At 36.1% G+C, this 18,618-nt stretch overlaps 1 protein-coding gene across 1 annotated transcript in view; it reads right to left on the bottom strand.

Annotated features, from left to right (window-relative positions):
- Positions 1 to 8,590: 8,590 nt before the first annotated feature.
- LOC129903535 (uncharacterized) overlaps positions 8,591 to 18,618 on the bottom strand; it is a 50,074-nt gene continuing 40,046 nt past the window's right edge. Inside the window, exons 11-13 of the mRNA XM_055979091.1 lie at positions 15,464 to 15,576; positions 14,038 to 14,395; positions 8,591 to 9,229 (exon numbers count right to left, since the gene is read on the bottom strand). Of these exons, the coding sequence (XP_055835066.1) occupies positions 8,913 to 9,229; positions 14,038 to 14,395; positions 15,464 to 15,576 (788 nt within the window). The 3' untranslated portion in view covers positions 8,591 to 8,912. The remainder of the gene's footprint in view (positions 9,230 to 14,037; positions 14,396 to 15,463; positions 15,577 to 18,618) is intronic.

Here is an 18,618-nt window from a genome sequence, read left to right as displayed (position 1 = left end):
CAGGCTGTTAATAGATAACTCACCACGTCCCATGAAGGGCCGGGAATGATAAACTCACCGCGCCCCATGAAGGGCCGGGCATGATAAATTCACCGCATCCCATGAAGGGCCGGGCATGATAAATTCACCACGTCCTATGAAGGGCCAGGCATGATAAATAATAAAATGATGATTCACCACATCCCAAGAAAGGTCGGGCATGATATATGATAAAATGATTATTCACTGCATCCCATGAAGGATCGGACATGATATATGATAAAATAATTATTCACCACGTCCCATGAAGGGCCGGGCATGGTATATGATAAAATGATTATTCACTGCATCCCATGAAGGGCCGATACACAATGAAATGACATCTTCACTAAGTCCCTCACTAAAGGGTCGGATACAGTCTGTAGGCATGCATGAGAAAATATAGTGACACACTTGTAGCACCAAGTCCCATAGCGGGCTAGGTATGGTATGTAGGGAAGGTATACATTCCCTCATGTCATAAGATGCATGTAGAGAAATTCGTTAACTGTTATATTTATTTCCTGCATCCCTACTTCAGTTGTCAGCTCAGTTATGTATTGTTATGCTTTATATGCTCAGTACATATATCGTACTGACCCCCGTTCTTCAGGGGACTGTGTTTCATGCCCGTAGGTATAGATGTTCAGTTTGGAGATCCACCAGCTTAGGGTTTCCACTCAGCGATATTAGGAGCGCTCCACTGTTCCGGAGCCTAACTTTTGATACTAGTCATGTAATATGTATGTATTTAATTGTCTAGGGGTACGGCGGGGGCCTTGTCCCACCATATGTTGTTGTTACTATTCTTAGAGGTCTGTAGACATATGTATATGTGGGTTGTTTATAAGTTTTTTCGACCGTGCCTCTATGGCAGGTTGTAAATGTTTTTATGCTATGGAAGCCTCGTCGGCTCGCGTGCCCTTTCATGATATGATATGAATGAAAGTGGCTACATGTACATGAAAACGTTTTCAACTATAGAGGTTTTTGGGTATAGTGTCATATCACACACGGTTCAACTTAGGTGTAGCTGATAGATATGCATAAGGAGGGTCCAGGTTGGATCCCAGTCGCGGCCTACGGGGTTGGGTCATGACAGTTGAGTTCTGAGCCGAGTCTTCTTGAGAGGAGTTTCTTGATATTTTTCCTTACTTTCCTGCCATTTTACATACTTGTACATTCCATCTACTGACTTTTATGCCCCGCACATTTGGTACATGGGAACACCTATCTATCTTCTTAAAGTTGTCATGTGATCCACATTATCTATAACGTTACCAAATAACTCTAAGGAAGGGAGGATGTGATGCCCCATAATAGTGAAGGTTGGAAATAGAGTTATGAGAATCCGAAAGGAGTTGGAGGTTGAGTAATGAGTCGTAGGACTCGATTTACTTATGTAAGCTACCAACTTGGACATTTTATCTAACTAAGCTACTTGAGTACATGTCGAGCTTAATTAAAAAGGAATACATAGGCTCTTGAAGTGATAAGAGATTACAAACCCACGAAAAATAAGCAAGCAAGTGACAAGTAGGTGACTCACCTACTTGGATGGACCCTATGCTGCCATATGGCAGCCAAAGATTGGAGTCATGGCATGAGGTAACGCCCTAAGGGGCTGCCACGTGTTACCCCTAGGGGGATGCCATGTGTCACTCTCCAAATGAAGGTATATATACCTTATCTTATGACTAATCTCTCATTTTTCTGCATCCTTAAGTTGAAAGAATTGAGAGAAAAACATTGAGGAGAAGAGAGAGCAGCCACTTGGCTAAGATTAAGGTGAGTTCTCCGATTCTACTCCGTAAATTAATTATCTACGTAATTCTCAATCATGTGAAGGTGTTTAATAACGTGAATTAATTATTTGGGGCAGAAAACACAAATAGTCCGCTAACTTTTAGCATGTTAAGGAACTTCCGAGGCTAGTTTTGGCGAATCTTGGCAAGTTTTGGACAAGGTAAGGCCTTCCCTTTCAAAGTGGAGTTAATAATGTTGTTATGGAATATATTACATGTCTTAAACGATGATGGAAGTAAAAAAAATTGCATAAGTATGCTTAGCATTAGAAACAAACTAAATTGGAGCCGTTCTAGTTTAATTAAAGTCGTGTAGTATTGTTGCAACTGTGGTGTTGTGGTTGGAGATGGTTTTATTGTGTGTAGAAGGGATGGAACACGTTCCAAAAGAGTTTTGGTAGCTTCTGGTTGCATCCACATAGCCCTCCGATTCATATGGTTAAAGGTTTTACAAAATAGAGATAGAAAATCTTATTTTGGTATCGTGGTTTTGGGCGAGTTGTGTAGAATTTGTACTACGTCGCATTGGGGTGATTTTATTGTGTATAGCTGCTGGTTAATTTTGGTAATATGGCTGATAAGATTAAAATTTGGATAGGGCAAGATATAGAAGAGATTCTGCCTGATTTCCGCTGACTTCGAAACTAGTAATGAGCTAGTTGAGGGAAATGGATAAGGAAATGATTCCTATGGATACTTGAATATGAATTTAGGATCTGAAAAGTCGAAGGTCATTAATATTAATACACTCTCATGTTAAATAGTTTGAAGGATAAATAAAACAAGCTGGACTACATTCGAGCTACTACAGGTATGTAAAGCTATCTTTCTTCTCTTTTGGCATGTCTTAGATGTAAGTATTATGTATGTGAAATTGGGAGTTATTCCACTCTTAAAGCTCTAAGTATGAGTTAAGACTCTTGTTCACTTCCTACTAATTAGAACTCCTGTAATAAGTTGAGTCATTACCTTTCAAGTCTTCCATGTGATGAAAAGTAGTACATGTAAAGCTTGTCCTTTCCTACTTCTAGAAAGACTGAACTATAGGTAACATAGGACATGGATCTGGAGGTGATTCCATTTATAAGTTCTGGGTATAACTTGTGACTTGTAGTCACTTTTGAACATTAAAGGTCTGAAAGTAGTTAAACTACTATTCTCGAGCCTTCTATATAGTGAATAGTAAGTGGAGGTACCAGCTCCTCTTCCTAAAGGAGCTACAGTGATAATGGTCTCTGATTGCATAAGTTGTGTCTTTGTTTGCATGAGCTATGTGGTATTGTCTTGATGCATGTCGGTGAATCCTGGGCCACAATTGATGTAATACCTAATGAAATCTAAAGGGCACTTCTGATAATTACTTTCTGGTCTTCAGGTGACGATTTACTTGACTGTTTCATTGAGTCTCAAAGGGTGACTTAGTTGTATATAGTTTCTCACTACTCTACTCATGCATGCTGTAATCCTTCTTTCTCCGTGTCCCACGATAGGTCGAATATTATATCAGGCGCAGCTTTACTACTTCTTTCACTGAGTCTCGAACCGAGTACATATAGTTCCATGTATGAGGAGACGATTCCATACGTGAGGCACAGTAATATGTTATGACGATACGATTATTCATCGAGTCCCAGGCCTGCTATAATATGATGGTATGTGTTGTAATATGATGGTACGTGTGTGATGGTATGTTTGGAAAAATAAGGAAGGAATACTGAGTCCCTCCCTAGAGGGTCGGGTACGGTATGTATATATGATGATGGTATGCTATAGATGTACCCCACTCCCTTTACCGAGTCCCTCACTAAAGGGCCGGATACCTCATGTAGCCATACATATGAAAATATAGTGATACATTTATGACTCCGAGCCCCATAATGAACTGGAGGTAATATGATGACATATACTATAAGATTATATCGTATACAATGAAATAATGTCGTATACGACGATGTGATGAAGTAATATATATGATGATATGATGACATGTTAAGATGATGAAACGATTATGACACCGAGTTTACTAGGGGGCCGAATATAGTGTATGAGAATGTATATGACTACATGTCCTAAGATGTAGGTACAGTGAGTTGTTAAATGTTTTATTTGTTTCCTGCATCCCTATTTCAGTTGTTATCTCAGTTATGATGTGTTATGCTTTACATACTCAGTACATATATCGTACTGACCCCCTATTCTCTGGGGGCTGCATTTTATGCCTGCAGGTACAGATGTTCATTTCAGAAATCTTTCAGCTTAGGATTTCCGCTCAGCTATGTTGGAAGGGCTCCACTGTTCTGGAGCCTAGCTCTTGGCGCTAGTCATTTGATGTCGGCATTTGTTTACTCAGGGGTACAATGGGGGCCCTGTCCCGCCATATGTTACCGTTCATAACTTTTAGAGGTCTGTAGACATGTGTATATGGGTTGTTTATAAATTTGTTTCAGTTATGCTTGTATGTCGCGTTGTAAATATTTTTATGTTACAGCAGCCTTGTCGGCTTGCGTGCCCTTTCATGATATGATACGAATAAAAGGGGCTACATGTACCTGAAAAAGTTTTGACCCATTGGGGTTTTTGTGTATAGTATCACATCACACATAGTTCAATTTGACTATAGCTGATAGATACGTATACGGGGGTCCAGGTCAGACTCCAGTCGCGGCCTACAGGGTTGGGTCGTGACACTGACGTCATTCGACCTGCATCGTTTTATGATGCAGATACAGGTGTTAGAGATCTTCAATGGGAGCATCGTTGAAGATCATTACTTTTCAGCTATTTGGTGAGTCCTTGTATTCGAAGGAACTCTTTTATTATTGTTTCATATTATGTTTCTTTTGAGGTAGCCATTGACATGTCATTGGCACCATCTGATAGTGTTATAGGCTTCATAGACAGAGTTTGATGATGTAATTGAAGTAGTTCTCCTTTGGAACTACTTCTTCTAAGGATTATTTCTTTCATTTGATATTGATGATGGCGAGCCCACATAAATATTCTTATTTTCACTTAAGTCTTCTGCTGATGAACGAATGAGTGATGAAACCAAGTGGTTCTCTCGAAAGACAGAGATAGTTTCTGAGTGTCGGTCACGCCTAGGGTATCCTCTCGGAGTGTGACATAAGCATGGGAAAAACCAACTCTCATCTTTGCTTTATTTTAGGGTTGATCGACAATACTGTTAAGTACACATTTTTTGTACTCACTCTACACCTCCGGTACTTTTTTGTATGTAGGTTCTGCTGCAAGTATGATTGTTAGAAAAAGTGTGGCATCATTGAGGACTTGTTTGGAGTCATCAGGGTGAGGTGCCACAACCCCATTCTTCTATACCCTTACTTATTCCACTCTTTATTTAACTAACTGTATTTGATATTTTATACTTGTATTCGGAACATTATTCGCTCATGTACACAAGACACCAAGTCTATGAGTAAAGACGTGGCTTTCGACTTATAACGTGCTATTACTATACTGTTTACCTAATGAACTTAATGAATTAGTGAATTGGATTTATCGGTTTTTGGTGGTTTGCCTATCGGATTGGGGTAGGTACATTCACGACCTTTGAATTTTAGGTCGTGATAAACCCTTTCAAAATTTAATAAATGTAAATATTATAAAGGATGAATTAGTTTTGATCTCATTGCATAAAATTTGTACATGCTCAAGTAAGAAACTAAATTCTAACCATTTAAACACGCACACAGACAATTTGTAAAGCATCTCCTTTTTGTTTCACATCGTTCAAATATGTTATATATAACAGAAAAAATTCTCATAAGCTATAACATCCAAAGCTCAATAAGCATGCAAGACCATTTCCTATTTAAGATTCTTTTTCTTCCCTACCATTTACTGGCTAAATGGAAAAGAAAACTTGAGAATCAAAGCAAGTTAGTCGTATAAGTTACATTTCATAGCGGTGTGTTCCTTTGAAATACTGGATCACTTCCATAATCTAACCTATGTTCCTAAATTTTTACATGTCCCAACAAAAAATACATAGAGTCGATATAACAATTGTACCTGAATATGTTTATTAAGATTTCAAATTTGTACTAGTTACCAGCATGTAAAGGAAGAGAGTCGATAATTCACGATAATTTGATCAAATTAAAAGGAAAATTTGAACGCAAAATGAATCTTCATATAGAAAAATAATATTCATCCAGAGAAGGAAAAAGACCCAAAAACACTCAAATGATAAAAACAAAATGCTAGAAATAGCAAGAGATAATTATTTATAGATATTGTTTCTACAAATAATTAAGCATAAATGAAGAAAAATATTTTATTTATCAACTCAAAAATTCTTGAATCTTACTACAAGATGACTCTTAATTTTTCTATTCTGTATTTTTCTATATATTTCTGTGTTTTTTTGTGTATTGAAAATAATCTAGCAATATCTCTATTTATAATAGTAAGAAATCAAATTAAACTAGGACTAGAAAATCTATTCCTATATGAATTAGAACAAATAAATCCTAACTAGGCATGCATTAAATAAATGAAAAAAGTCAAAAATACCCTTCAACTATTGAAAATGGATTAAATATACCCTCCATTTGATTTTGGGGTCAAAAATACCCTTACCGTTAATGTATTGGTTCACTTTTACCCTTCAAAACTAATAGATGCCATGTCACCTTAAAAATCACATAAAATAAATTTATTTTGTTGACTTGGAAATTCCAAATGGAAAAAAGTTTTTTTTCCTCTTCCTTCTTCTTTCTACATTTTAAATCAAACCCCCACCCCGAACTCTCCATATCTCTTCCTTCTTTCCCAAGAGCTAATTCAAATCTCCATTTTTTTTGGCCCTAAAATCTCTTCAGTTCACTGAATCTGAAACCCTAACTGTCAGAAAATGTCGTTATTTTTTTAGCCTCCGACCATTGTTAAGTCCAGATCCGGATCACTAGCCCAATCTGCAACAACTCTAATGGATACAGCGATAGTGACGATGTCGTCGGTGAAAAGTACTCCTAATCTCAGACTATTCAAATCAGCTCCTAAGGGTAATAGTATTAAGTTATCTGAGAACAAGGATGTGGTGGAATCTAATCGGAGTTTTCGAGTTTCGTGAAGATCCTTCATTCTGGAAGGATCACAATGTTTAGGCGCACACAAAATAAAATGAGCTTTTGGCTAAAAACATACTTTAACTATGGGACAAACTTAAGGTACATCCTTGTGTTATAAAAGTGGAAAACAAATATCTCTTACCTATGTCAAAAATTATAATATTCATCCTTCTGTTAGTTTCTTGGCAAAAACAAACGGCTATGGTCTAAAAGTCAGCAGTTTGGCCTGACAACTTTGATTCAAGAAAAGATAAAATTCAAAGTTGAATAAACAACATAAAATACTACATACAACTTGCTTAGTTTTGTCATCTACCAATCAATTGATTAAAATTCAATTTGCCAAATGCACACTTAAGCTAAAAAAGAAAAAAAATATATCAAGGAATAAGTCTTAATAGATATGAACAAAATAATCGAAGCTACAATTGAAGAATTGAAATAAAAGAATTGACAGTAATAAATACAATGAAAGCTTATTTAATAAGAAAAAAAATTGTATATTGACCAAGTAAATCATCTCTTTTATGCAATCGTTGAAGCATTCATATCATAAAGAGTTAGGTTGAAAGATTATACAGAAATGGAGTTTCTTGTACTGAGAATTTCCACTGAAGTCTTTACTTCCGCTAAATCATTTGACGTCTTTCTTCATCCGACCCATTTTCATTTCCATTGTCTGTAGACCTTCGCTACTTGATCCATATGGATTTAGTCCATATTCACTCATCGAATTACTGTACTAATTACTGCTACATAAAAATCGTCACACATCGATTACAAGGTTGAGGAGGAAAGGTACAGGGAATAGAGCGGGAGAGAGGAAGAAAAATGATCATAACCGTTAGTTCTTGCCAAGAAACTAACGGAAGGATGAATATTGTAATTTTTGACCTAAATAAGGGATGTTGTTTATTCACTTTTATAACGCAAGGATGTATCTTAAATTTGTCTCATAGTTAAGGGATGTTTTTTGCCAAAAACTCAAAAAAAAAATTGTGTTCAGACTTTTTGCCAATTGGAATTTTCAAGGCAGGAAAATAAATTTATTTTATGTGATTTTTAAAGTGACATGGCATTTGTTAGTTTTGAAGGGTAAAAGTGAATGAATACATTAACGGCAAGGGTATTTTTGACCCCAAAAACAAACGGAGGGTATATTTGATCCATTTTCAATAGTTGAGGAGTATTTTTGACCCTTTTTCCTTAAATAAATAGCAAATAACAAATTCTAAACAACTTATGATTCCTACTACAACTTTGAATTATTATTCCAACAATAAACTTAACCTTTGCAAGAATTTAAGATAAAAATATTGCAAGCTATAAGAAAGCAAGAATAGTAGTGTTTGTTAGGAAGGAAGATGAGTTCCTACAAAATGTTTTTGCATCAAAAAAATATTATCCCAATAACATTTATATATATGATCTAGCAAAACACTATGGAGGTGGGATGAAAAAGGAAGTAGGGGTGGAGAGGGGGAGGGGTTGGGTGATGGTCAAGTGGTGAGGGTTGGGAGACTTGGGTCGGTGGAGGAGACAATAAACTTGAAAAGTCACTTATGCAACTTGTTTTCCCTACTTCCATTAGGGAAGTCATTTTCCTTATTTTTGAAGAACTTGTTTTCCTAGAGAAAATACTTTCCAAACATTTTGACAATCCAAACGTGGGAAAATTGTAAAACATTTTCATCCATAGATAACAGACCCAAAGTGTCACATTGGTTAGCTGATTGATAGGTAATCGAGACAATTGGTGAAATGGAAATGTCAGCAGCAAGCAGACAAATGAATTCACAAGCTGATTTGATATAGATAGAAGTTTTGATGCAATTTCTAGGCTGCTTTGCGGCTGGTCTATGTTCAAACATTTACTCTGGCAAACAAAAATAACCATGATCACGTGCTGTAGTTTGTTGCCAGTGAAGCGCTATGGCCACCCCTATCAAAGTCTTGAAGCTACTCTGCTTTATGTCCTGTAAAAGTCGCACCAACCCTAGAAATCAACGGGTAAACTACTCAAGAAAGCTAAGGTAAGAGGAGATGTAGACTTCCCAAACAAAGAACACCACTGAGGAAGCTTCCCAAGGACTGTTTCAGTTGGGAAAGTTATTCTATCAACATCTGTCCGCAGTTTTAGCAAGGGTTGCTCTGTGTTACTATCCTTCTTGTGGGACTTGTGAGTTTGATTGTTGGACCAGAAAAGCGTCAGACTGAATCTCCTTGGTGCCTTCTTCCCTCCTGAAAACTGAATTATGTGCCATGCATCTGCATTGCTCTTGTCACCACTTGGAACCAACTCCTCAGGACCGTCTGCACCAACATCAATCCCACAAAATCGGGGAAACAAAAGATCAGAACAGTGGAAAGAAATCCATTCTTACACAGGTTTTTAATAATATAGCCGTAATTTATCATTAGGCGCGACTATCTCCACTATAGAAAGAGCATATCCATTATTCACGACTGAGTCAAGTCATTACTTGGAAGCTTTATAGATGAACCAAAATTCTCTCCACCAATTGTCCTAGCTCATTATCTTTTTCTCTCCCTTCTAGATTAGATAAGTCAAAAAATAGCATAATAGACAAACTCCCTGCTTTCTAGTTTCCAAATGGCAATTGGAGCTTTACTAACAAAATGATTTAAAGACAAACAAACTTCACGAAACTAACAATAGATGACGCATGTGTTCTCGGCTATGATAATTGGTAATGCATGTGTTCCAGCAGGAGTGACATGTACTCTCGGTATTGGTGAAAAAGTTATCAGTTTCATTTCGACAATTTGACCCTTGGATTCTTGTGGAGCCCTAGGATGCTGTTTTCAGTTCTTCACCTGGCTATGCTCCAAAGTGTTTGGTAATCTATATAATTAGCTTAGCTAACTTATTGGCAAACTAACAAAATATATAATACCTTAGCGTGCAAAAGTTATCACCTTGCTTTATGTATACGTTCAAAAGAAAAAAAGTTGTTCTCAATGATTACCACTTTCTTATGCTTCCAAATTTCTCTAGCGACATTTTGCCGGGATTTGACCTGGTGAACTTATTTTGACGTATTCAATACACTCAGAAAATATTTAAAGATATAGAACCAAGAGCAGAAAGAGAAAATTATTTCCACTATAAGAGAGAAAGAGAAGTATTTTAACTATCTGATACGAGTACTGGAACTTTGTAAGGACTTGAATCAATTAACCAAGTTAATAAAGCAGTAGTCTCTCTCTACAACTATGTGCATGATTCAACCCAAGTTCACAACCCCCCTGTCCCTCTCTCTCCCCCCACACCCCACACCCTCCTCTCTATGTATACCTCTAAATGATAAAAACCACATTTTACGGTAATTTTCTCAACTTATTTTGCAAACTTGTTGCCTCATCTAGTCCTGCAAAATAATGTGGTCTAAAGAGCATGAGAGGCATTAAGCTTGAACCTCAGCCCACCCAATACAACACCCTCTTCCAAGAACTATTAAAATGTTTATTATTCACCTCTTACTAAACCGTTTCTAGAGGGCATTGTTTTCAGCGTGTAAAGCTTTTGCGTATCTGATAGGCAAGGACCCAGGACCTGAAGAATGCGGGCTACATGGACTGAATCTAATACCTGTTCTGTTCTGCCATACATTTATATTACATTAAGTTAGCCTGAGGAGCAATTTTAACTCCAACAGAAACTAAGAACTAGTAATGGAATCTTCCTTGGCACAATGCACGACTTGAGCACAACAAAATTCCCTAAATTGTTTTCTAACAAGTCAAGAAGACTACATAAAATATATAGCTTTCAATTCGGAGTGGAGATATCGAAAAGTGGAAATAGTTTTGTGAGGAATATTGGAGAATAATATTATTGAATTTGTTGTGTCTACATTATTACACAAAGACCCTATTTACAGACACTACAATACAATCATTTACCAAATAGGATATGATTTACTATTTCTATTCCTACTACAATTCCTATTCTAAGTAGGATTGTATATACTTATTTCTATTCTAACACTCCCTCTCAAGCTAGTGCATACAAGTCATATGTACCTAGCTTGTTACAAACGTAACTAATATGAGGACCGATAAGGGGCTTAGTAAAATATCTGCAAGTTGATCACTGGACTTCACAAAATTGACAGTCAATCTCAATGTGCTTAGTCTTCTCATGAAATACTTGATTTGATGTATAGCGCCAGTCACTCTCAATGTGCTTGGTTTTCTCATGATATACTAGATTTGATGCATAATGTCGATGAAACACAGGGTGATAAATTCCTGAATTGCAGTGTTGAGAACTTCCCCAACCAAGCTAGAAGATTGTTTCAGACCATAGAGTGACTTACACAATCGACATACAAGGCTATATGATTTTGGAGATGGAGCATCATTCCCAGAAATCCATTATGCACAATACCCACTTGATATGGGCAAAAAAAAAGACTAGAAAGAATTTGCATGTTACTGTGGATGAGCATGGTGAAGTAAGATATGATGCAATTGTGAGGCAGGACGAGAATGCAAAGAAAATTGTTTATTCTCAGCATAAAGATCTTATCCCCAAGTTTGTGAAGGAGGACGAGGGTGACGAAGAGATGGATCAGGATGAGAAGCAGAAAGTAATCGATGAAACACAGAGTGATAAATTCTTGAATTGCATTGTTGAGAACTTCCCCAACCAAGCTTGAGAAGATTATTTCAGACCATAAAGTGACTTACACAATCGACATAAAAGGCTACTAGACTCCCCCCGAGCAACAAAATTAGGTGGTTGCTCCATATAGACTTCTTCCTCGAGATCATCATGGAGAAAAACATTTTTAATGTCCAATTGATTAAAAAGGCCAATGGAGAATGACAACCATTGATAGAAAAAGGCGGACATATGTTATTTTAGCCATAGAAGAGAAAATATCACTGTAATCCAGCCCAAATAACTGAGTATACCCTTTTTTGGCAAAATTAAATCTGAAACATAAAGAAAACACTGCATGAAAACTCAAATCCGTCGAAAACAATGCAATGGTCGCTGGAAAGTGCTCAAAATCTGATATAAAATATGTGGATCGTTTCGAAATCAAGAGTGAGTAGATCTTAAACAAGAAAGTCATCATAAAACTGGCCTAAACATGCTCATGCGTCGAAGTATTAGATTTGATAATTCAAAGTGGTCATAATCTGAGAAATAAAATTATAAGGGTAGCGTCGGAATGATGGACGACCCTATTGAGAAAGAGAATTATATGGGTAAGGTCGGAATGATGGCACGACCCTACTGAAAAATAGATAATATATAGATAGTCGGATTGACGGTATGACCCTACTAAAAAGGAGAAATTATATGGGTAGGGTTGGAATGATGACACGACCCTACACAAAAAAGAAAGTAATCACCGAAAAGATGGCACAGTGCTACGCAAAACGCATATGAAAAAGTAGTCACTGAAAAGATGGCACGGTGCTACACAAATCAAATATGATAAAGTAGTCACCGAAAAGAGGCACGATGCTACACAAAAGAGATGAAGAAGTAGTCACCGGAATGATGCACGGTGCTACACAAATCAGATACAAGAAAGTAGTCACTAGAATGATGCATGGTGTTACACAAACACTAACGGATACGGGGTTTACACAAAACAGCCCTAGAAAGTCGTCGGAAATTGACGCACGATGACCTCACTGACTAAGTTTTCTTCCCCTGAATATGAGGTTCATGCATATATCGTTGGCCCTACTTTTGTTAACACAACCAATGGCCAGAGGGGAGGCATATATGGGTCATAGCCGCCCGCCGACAGCGAAAGCTTTTTTTGATTTTCTACCAAAATCGTAGAAGCTCTGATACAATGTGAGAAATATTGGAGAAGAATATTATTGAATTTGTTGTGTCTAAATTATTACACATAGACCCTATTTATAGACACTACAATACAATCCTTTACCAAGTAGGATACTATTTACCATTTCTATTCCTACTACAATTCTTATTCCTATTCCTATTCCTATTCTAAGTAGGATTGTATATACATTTCCTATTCTAACAAGTTTGATAAGAGCATAAAGTCTGACCAGGCGAGAATTATAGAATTAACGAAAGTAAATCCCTAAAAACCTTTGATTAGCATGATATGATACTGGCCAGGCCTCAACTAGAATCTTAATCTTGTTAACATGGAAAATGAAAATAAAACAGACCAACTTGTTAATTTCATGCAACCTCTATAAGAACCTAGTCATCTATCTACAAGAGTATAAAGAAGAACAACAATGATAAAAGTCATCGTGACCGTTTTAGGTGAAAGGGCAAAAGCCTGATGAAGGCCCATGATATCTCAGGCATATGAAGAACTCACTAAGTCCAGATAAAAAGATTTTTTTTAAAAAAAAAGGCGACTTAGAGGTGCATCATCTCTCCAAATAGACTAAGCTATAAAAACTGTCTTAAACAATGAATTGTGGAACAACATGGGACAAGCATGATCAGAAAAGAAGTCATGGTAAGAAGTTTCTTCTGTGTATAAGCCTCGTTGAATAGGAATCAGTGTTGTCAAAGACACGCTTAAGCCTTGAAGCGAGGCGCAAAACATGTTGAGTGCTTCGCCTCGCTTAATGTGAGGTTGTTGTCATCATCAAGGATCTAAGTCATACTTTTCCGTGCCAATAAGCATCTCCTAGGAGGACACACTAAACAATTAATGTTTCACTTAATCGTAAGAAAAATTCAATTTCTTTGTTCATATATTTGTCATTCATGCATATTATTATTAGTCTTGGACTAAACATATATATTTGTCCATTTGTGCCTTATTCATTAAAGCCCGTGCTTTTTTGTGCTCAACACCCAACAGACCTTAGAGGCTTGTTGTGCTTTTCGCTTTTGATAACTCAGATAGGAATGTAGTTCTACGGAAAAGTATTTTTCACCATGTAACTGAATCTTTTGTTGCGCTTCAAGTTCTTTGGAGAACCATTCAAGACAATTAACATGGAGAGGATCGCAATTGAGAGAAATGTAACAATCCCAAAATCCCAAAATTCGACAGCTAGTGAATCTGAAATAACGTATCTGAGCAAGGAGATAAGAAAATGTAATGACAACCTTCACGAGTATTTGTAAGTACCTTTCAACTGGAAATCCTCGACTTCATCAATGTTGATACCCAGAGTCCAGCGTGTGGAATTTTTTGTGTCAATGGATACATGAGTAACTCTAGTGTCACCCTTAGTATCATTCTCAACACGAATCAGAGGAATATCTGTCTCATGCCAGCCAATATTAGCATTTTTTTCACTCCAACAACCATACTTGACCGAAAATGTTACAAAATCAAGAGGCTTATCAGTGCCGCAAGTAAACCCTTCTCCAATCTGTTCAACCTCCTTAACTAGATTTCCTGGAGTAGTTGAAAATAAATAAATGTGAGAGGCTGGCTCTTTCTTTTTGCCATTGGCTCCAGTCATATCTACAACATGCACAACCTGAAAACAATAGTTGAAATAATCATCATATTTTCACATGGTATCTATTCAAATTTCAATATCATTTTGTATTTTAAGGAGTGTTGGACAACAAACTAGAGAAAATATTAACTTTTTTGCAAGCTACATTTGCTAAAGTTATAAATATGTCCTGTGAAGTAATATACTCCTCACATATTCACTTGGTGGAATATGACTATGCACAAAGAGTATCTAATTTAAGATGATTTTATGTATTATGTTGGTAAGCGTAAGGAGATAGAGACTCCAGGCGCAGCAGCAGAAAAAGTCACTCAGTGAATAGGTGGATCACACACTTGAGAGACAGGGACAGGGGCATGCCTGACTCATTTGGAAGTATTCAAGTGCTGAAAGAGTGAAGTCTAGAGAGTCCAGTAAACGTGAGGTCGTGTTGCTCTCTTCTTTGCCAGGATAGTTGCTAAATCTCTCTAATTCTTTTTTGACAAGGTAAAATTTTAAATGAAAAATATAAACTAAATCCATCTAAGTCCCCTTCATTTCTGATAACCTGGCGCCGTGGAGGGGCCTACTCCTATTTTAGCTCTTATACATGGTGCTAAAATGGCAGCAGCGGGTGTTTTTCTTGTATCTCAGCTTAGAATATTAAAACAATAGAGAAGTTAATGTGATAAGGAAGATATGACACAACCAAACAATTTAATTAATAATCAGTGGACATTGATTATTTCATTAATGAAGCACAAAACACAAACTGGAGCATCTCACGGTTCTTCCAACTTTTTGAAGAAGATAATTATTTTTTTGATATGACGGGAACAACCCCTGCATCCATACTGTATACAAGAAGTAGAGAATCCTACATAAAGATGCATCCAATCATCAGCGCAGATTGGATATCATAAGTGTTCCATGGTTCTTCCAACTTATGGATAAAGCAAGCTAAAGATTGGCACCTTAAATGTGTTCAATATATTACTCCTACCCATTCAATTAAAACTGATGGATAAGGCTAAGCTGAGTTGTGATTCAACATCAAGATTTTTCATGTTGCATTTTGCATGGAAGATTGATAATCCATCAACTTACATTTACAGCTCTGGCAGTATCTTCAGTAAATGGTAGAACAACACCTAGTTGAACCACGGCGAGCGAGATGCCAAACAGAAGACAGGTCGTTATAATAAGTGGCACCTTTGCACCTGAAACTCAAAATGAGATTTTGATTTAAAGTTATGCATCACATACCAAATAATAGCCACACCTAGGCAAGTTCTATGTGATTTTAATTGCCACTGCAAATTAAGCAATTAACTTTACATGAGATTCTTATCAATTGTGTGGTCTTCTTGTACCTGTTTCAATGGGGGAGGGGGGAAGGGTGGATAAGTAGCTGGATCTTGTAACAGAATCCTGGTGATTATTTGTTGGATTGTGAAAGTAATTATTTTTTGGATACTGCTAATTTAAAGGCTAGCATGCCACTGTTCAATTTTCACTATGTGGCTAAGTTTCTTTATAGTATAGAATCAAAGAAACATGTACAAGTTGTGCATTAGGTAGTGAACCCTTGCTTGATAAAACATCAATATGGGCCAGATCTATAAGAGTATGAGGATTAAGAGTGAAATGAAACATAAGACAGCAGTCAAGATCCTAATGGAAGTTCTAATTCCAATAAAAAGCAAAACAATATGCTAATTCTTGGTAGAAAAAATAATGTGCATTAAGGGTGTGTTTGGTATGAAGGAAAATGTTTTCCTAGAAAATATCTTTTTGGAAAATAAGTGGGTTTCTTACTTATTTTTCAGTGTTTGGTAAGCAAGCAAGAAAATAATATCCCAAGAGCATCTATATGTTATCTAGCAAAATACTACATACGCGGAATGGGATGGAGAATTGGGAACCGGTGGTGGGGTAGTCAAAGGGTTGGGGGATTGGGGAGGAAAGAATGAACTTGGAAGACCACTTATGCAACTTGTATTCCCTACTTTCATTAGGGAAGACATTTTTCTTATTTTTAAGGAACTTGTTTTCGTAGAGAAAATGTTTAGGAAAATTGGAAAATATTTTGGAAAAATGTTTTCCTACATACCAAACACCCTAAACCTTGTAAATATAGACTGCGATATCTCTGATAAGAATTTCAATAAACAGAAGCTATCAAATATACAAAAAAAGCAACTAGTTTCACACCACACTGAGTTATAATTTGGAACCAAATTTTATGCAAGATGTGCTGCACACTGAACCATTCTAAAGCATTTCAAGTCCTGTGTATCACTACATTACAATTAAATCACCTACAGAACCAAAAGAAATCTTCTGAGATTTAAATTTAGAAGCATGATTATCCATTCAGCTTTTTACTTGAACCAACATTCCAAGGAATATTATTAACAGAGTGCCTCACGAAAAATACCACAACTATGCGGTTCTAGTTATTTAGGTCTCATTTGTTTGCACTAGAAGGTCTTAATCTTAACTTTTTAAGGGCTTATTTAGAAAGTCACCTAATAATTGGAATTGAGTGTAATTGGGTGTAATTACACAATTTGGCTTGTATTCTTAGCCAAGTAATTACTTGGTTAGCACGGAATTGAGTGTAATTGGGAGGGAGTAATTACACTCTCCAATTCTCAAGGGGGATGAGAATTGTTGGTAATTACATGGTGTAATTACAAGGTTACATTTTAATCTCTTCCTTTTTGTTTTTATCTTTTTCTTTATCATTACTCCTTTTTTACAGAAAATAAAATTAAAATATATTTTCTATTTACATTATTTATCTTTCATTTCCTTTCTTCTCATTTCTCAACTTTACTTCTTGTGAATCCATGTAATTGCTCGTATTTTTTATTTCTTATTTTTTTTATTTTCTTCATTTAGCATAATTGCGTTATTATTTTAGGTTTTGAACTAAAGTATAATTTCATTGTTGAAAGAGGTTATAGACTCATGTTTTCCTTTTTTTTTAATTATATATATTTTACTTAAGTTATGTTGGAACTTATTTTCTGTTAAGTTGGAATTTGACATAATTATATTAAGAAATGGAATGTAGTGTAGTGGTGGGACTGTTTCACCCTTAACTAGAAGTCTCGGGTTCGAGCCCTAGAATGTAAAAAAATCCTATTGGGAGCGCCACCCTCAAATGGACCCTAAAGTGAGCGATCCGGATTTAGTTGGGGTTCCACGGGCTCCGGACACCTGGTGGAAAAAAAAAAAAAAAAAAAAAACTTTTTATTTGAATTTTGATTTTATGTTATATTTTCGCTTCCAATTTTTTGGCTTTAGTATTATTGACTTATTATATCACATTACATGACATTCATTTTCAGTAAGAATTGATAGATTTTTTTTGTCAAACATTAATTTTATGACATTATTATATTAATAAATTAATCTTTTTGTCAAACATGTCGTCCATGATATTCTTACAAAATGTGTACTTTTAGTTTTTATAATTAATTAAATTAAAAAAAGTTAATTTGATATATATATAAAATATAAATGTTAATTAATAAATGCATTTCAAGAGACAATATGTTTCTTAAATACCTAATTTAATGTTCTTTGGCACATATTTTTTCAAATATTTTAAATTTTTGATAATTAATTATTTTAAAATTTCATCTAGCCAATGTTATGAAAGGCGATTGCCATTGTGCCTTTGGCGAGAGGCGTGGCGAACTCGCAAAGGTGAGAAAAGGCGAGTGGCAACGTGGTGAGGAGACAACAGCATCTCCTTTTTAAAAAACAAACATAAGTGATTTAATAATTAAAATATTAGGGTTTATTTGGACAAACCGCAACTCTCTTCTCCAATTTTCTCTTGAGCATGTGACTTCTCACTTCTCCTTAACTTCAGCCTTTAGGTACTCATCTTCTTCTTCTTTCTCCTCTGCTTCGCGGCTTCTCTTCAGCCACAGTCAACACTTTTTTGCTTCTACTTCTTTTTCATTTCGGCAGGTCACTGTGCAGTCAGCACTCAGCAGTGTGCACAGCTTCCTATTACTGTCATAGTCGGGGATTTTTTATACTCTATTTTTTATCTCTGCAATCTGCCTAATTTTTATAACATAAAAATCTAGTCCTATTTTTATTTCTGCCCAAGTCAGTTTAGTTTTATTAGTATAGTATTTATTTGTCCATAAATAGCGATTTCAATGGCGTCTGATGGTAGCAAAAAGAAAGACCTTGGATGGAATTATGGTATGCAAGGACCAACAAAAGATTCGGTT

This window comes from Solanum dulcamara, chromosome 1 (genome assembly GCF_947179165.1).
Source record: "Solanum dulcamara chromosome 1, daSolDulc1.2, whole genome shotgun sequence".
In the NCBI taxonomy this organism is placed as follows: domain Eukaryota; kingdom Viridiplantae; phylum Streptophyta; class Magnoliopsida; order Solanales; family Solanaceae; genus Solanum; species Solanum dulcamara.
Note: the sequence above shows the minus strand (reverse complement) of the source record. Positions and strands in the feature narration are given on the sequence as shown.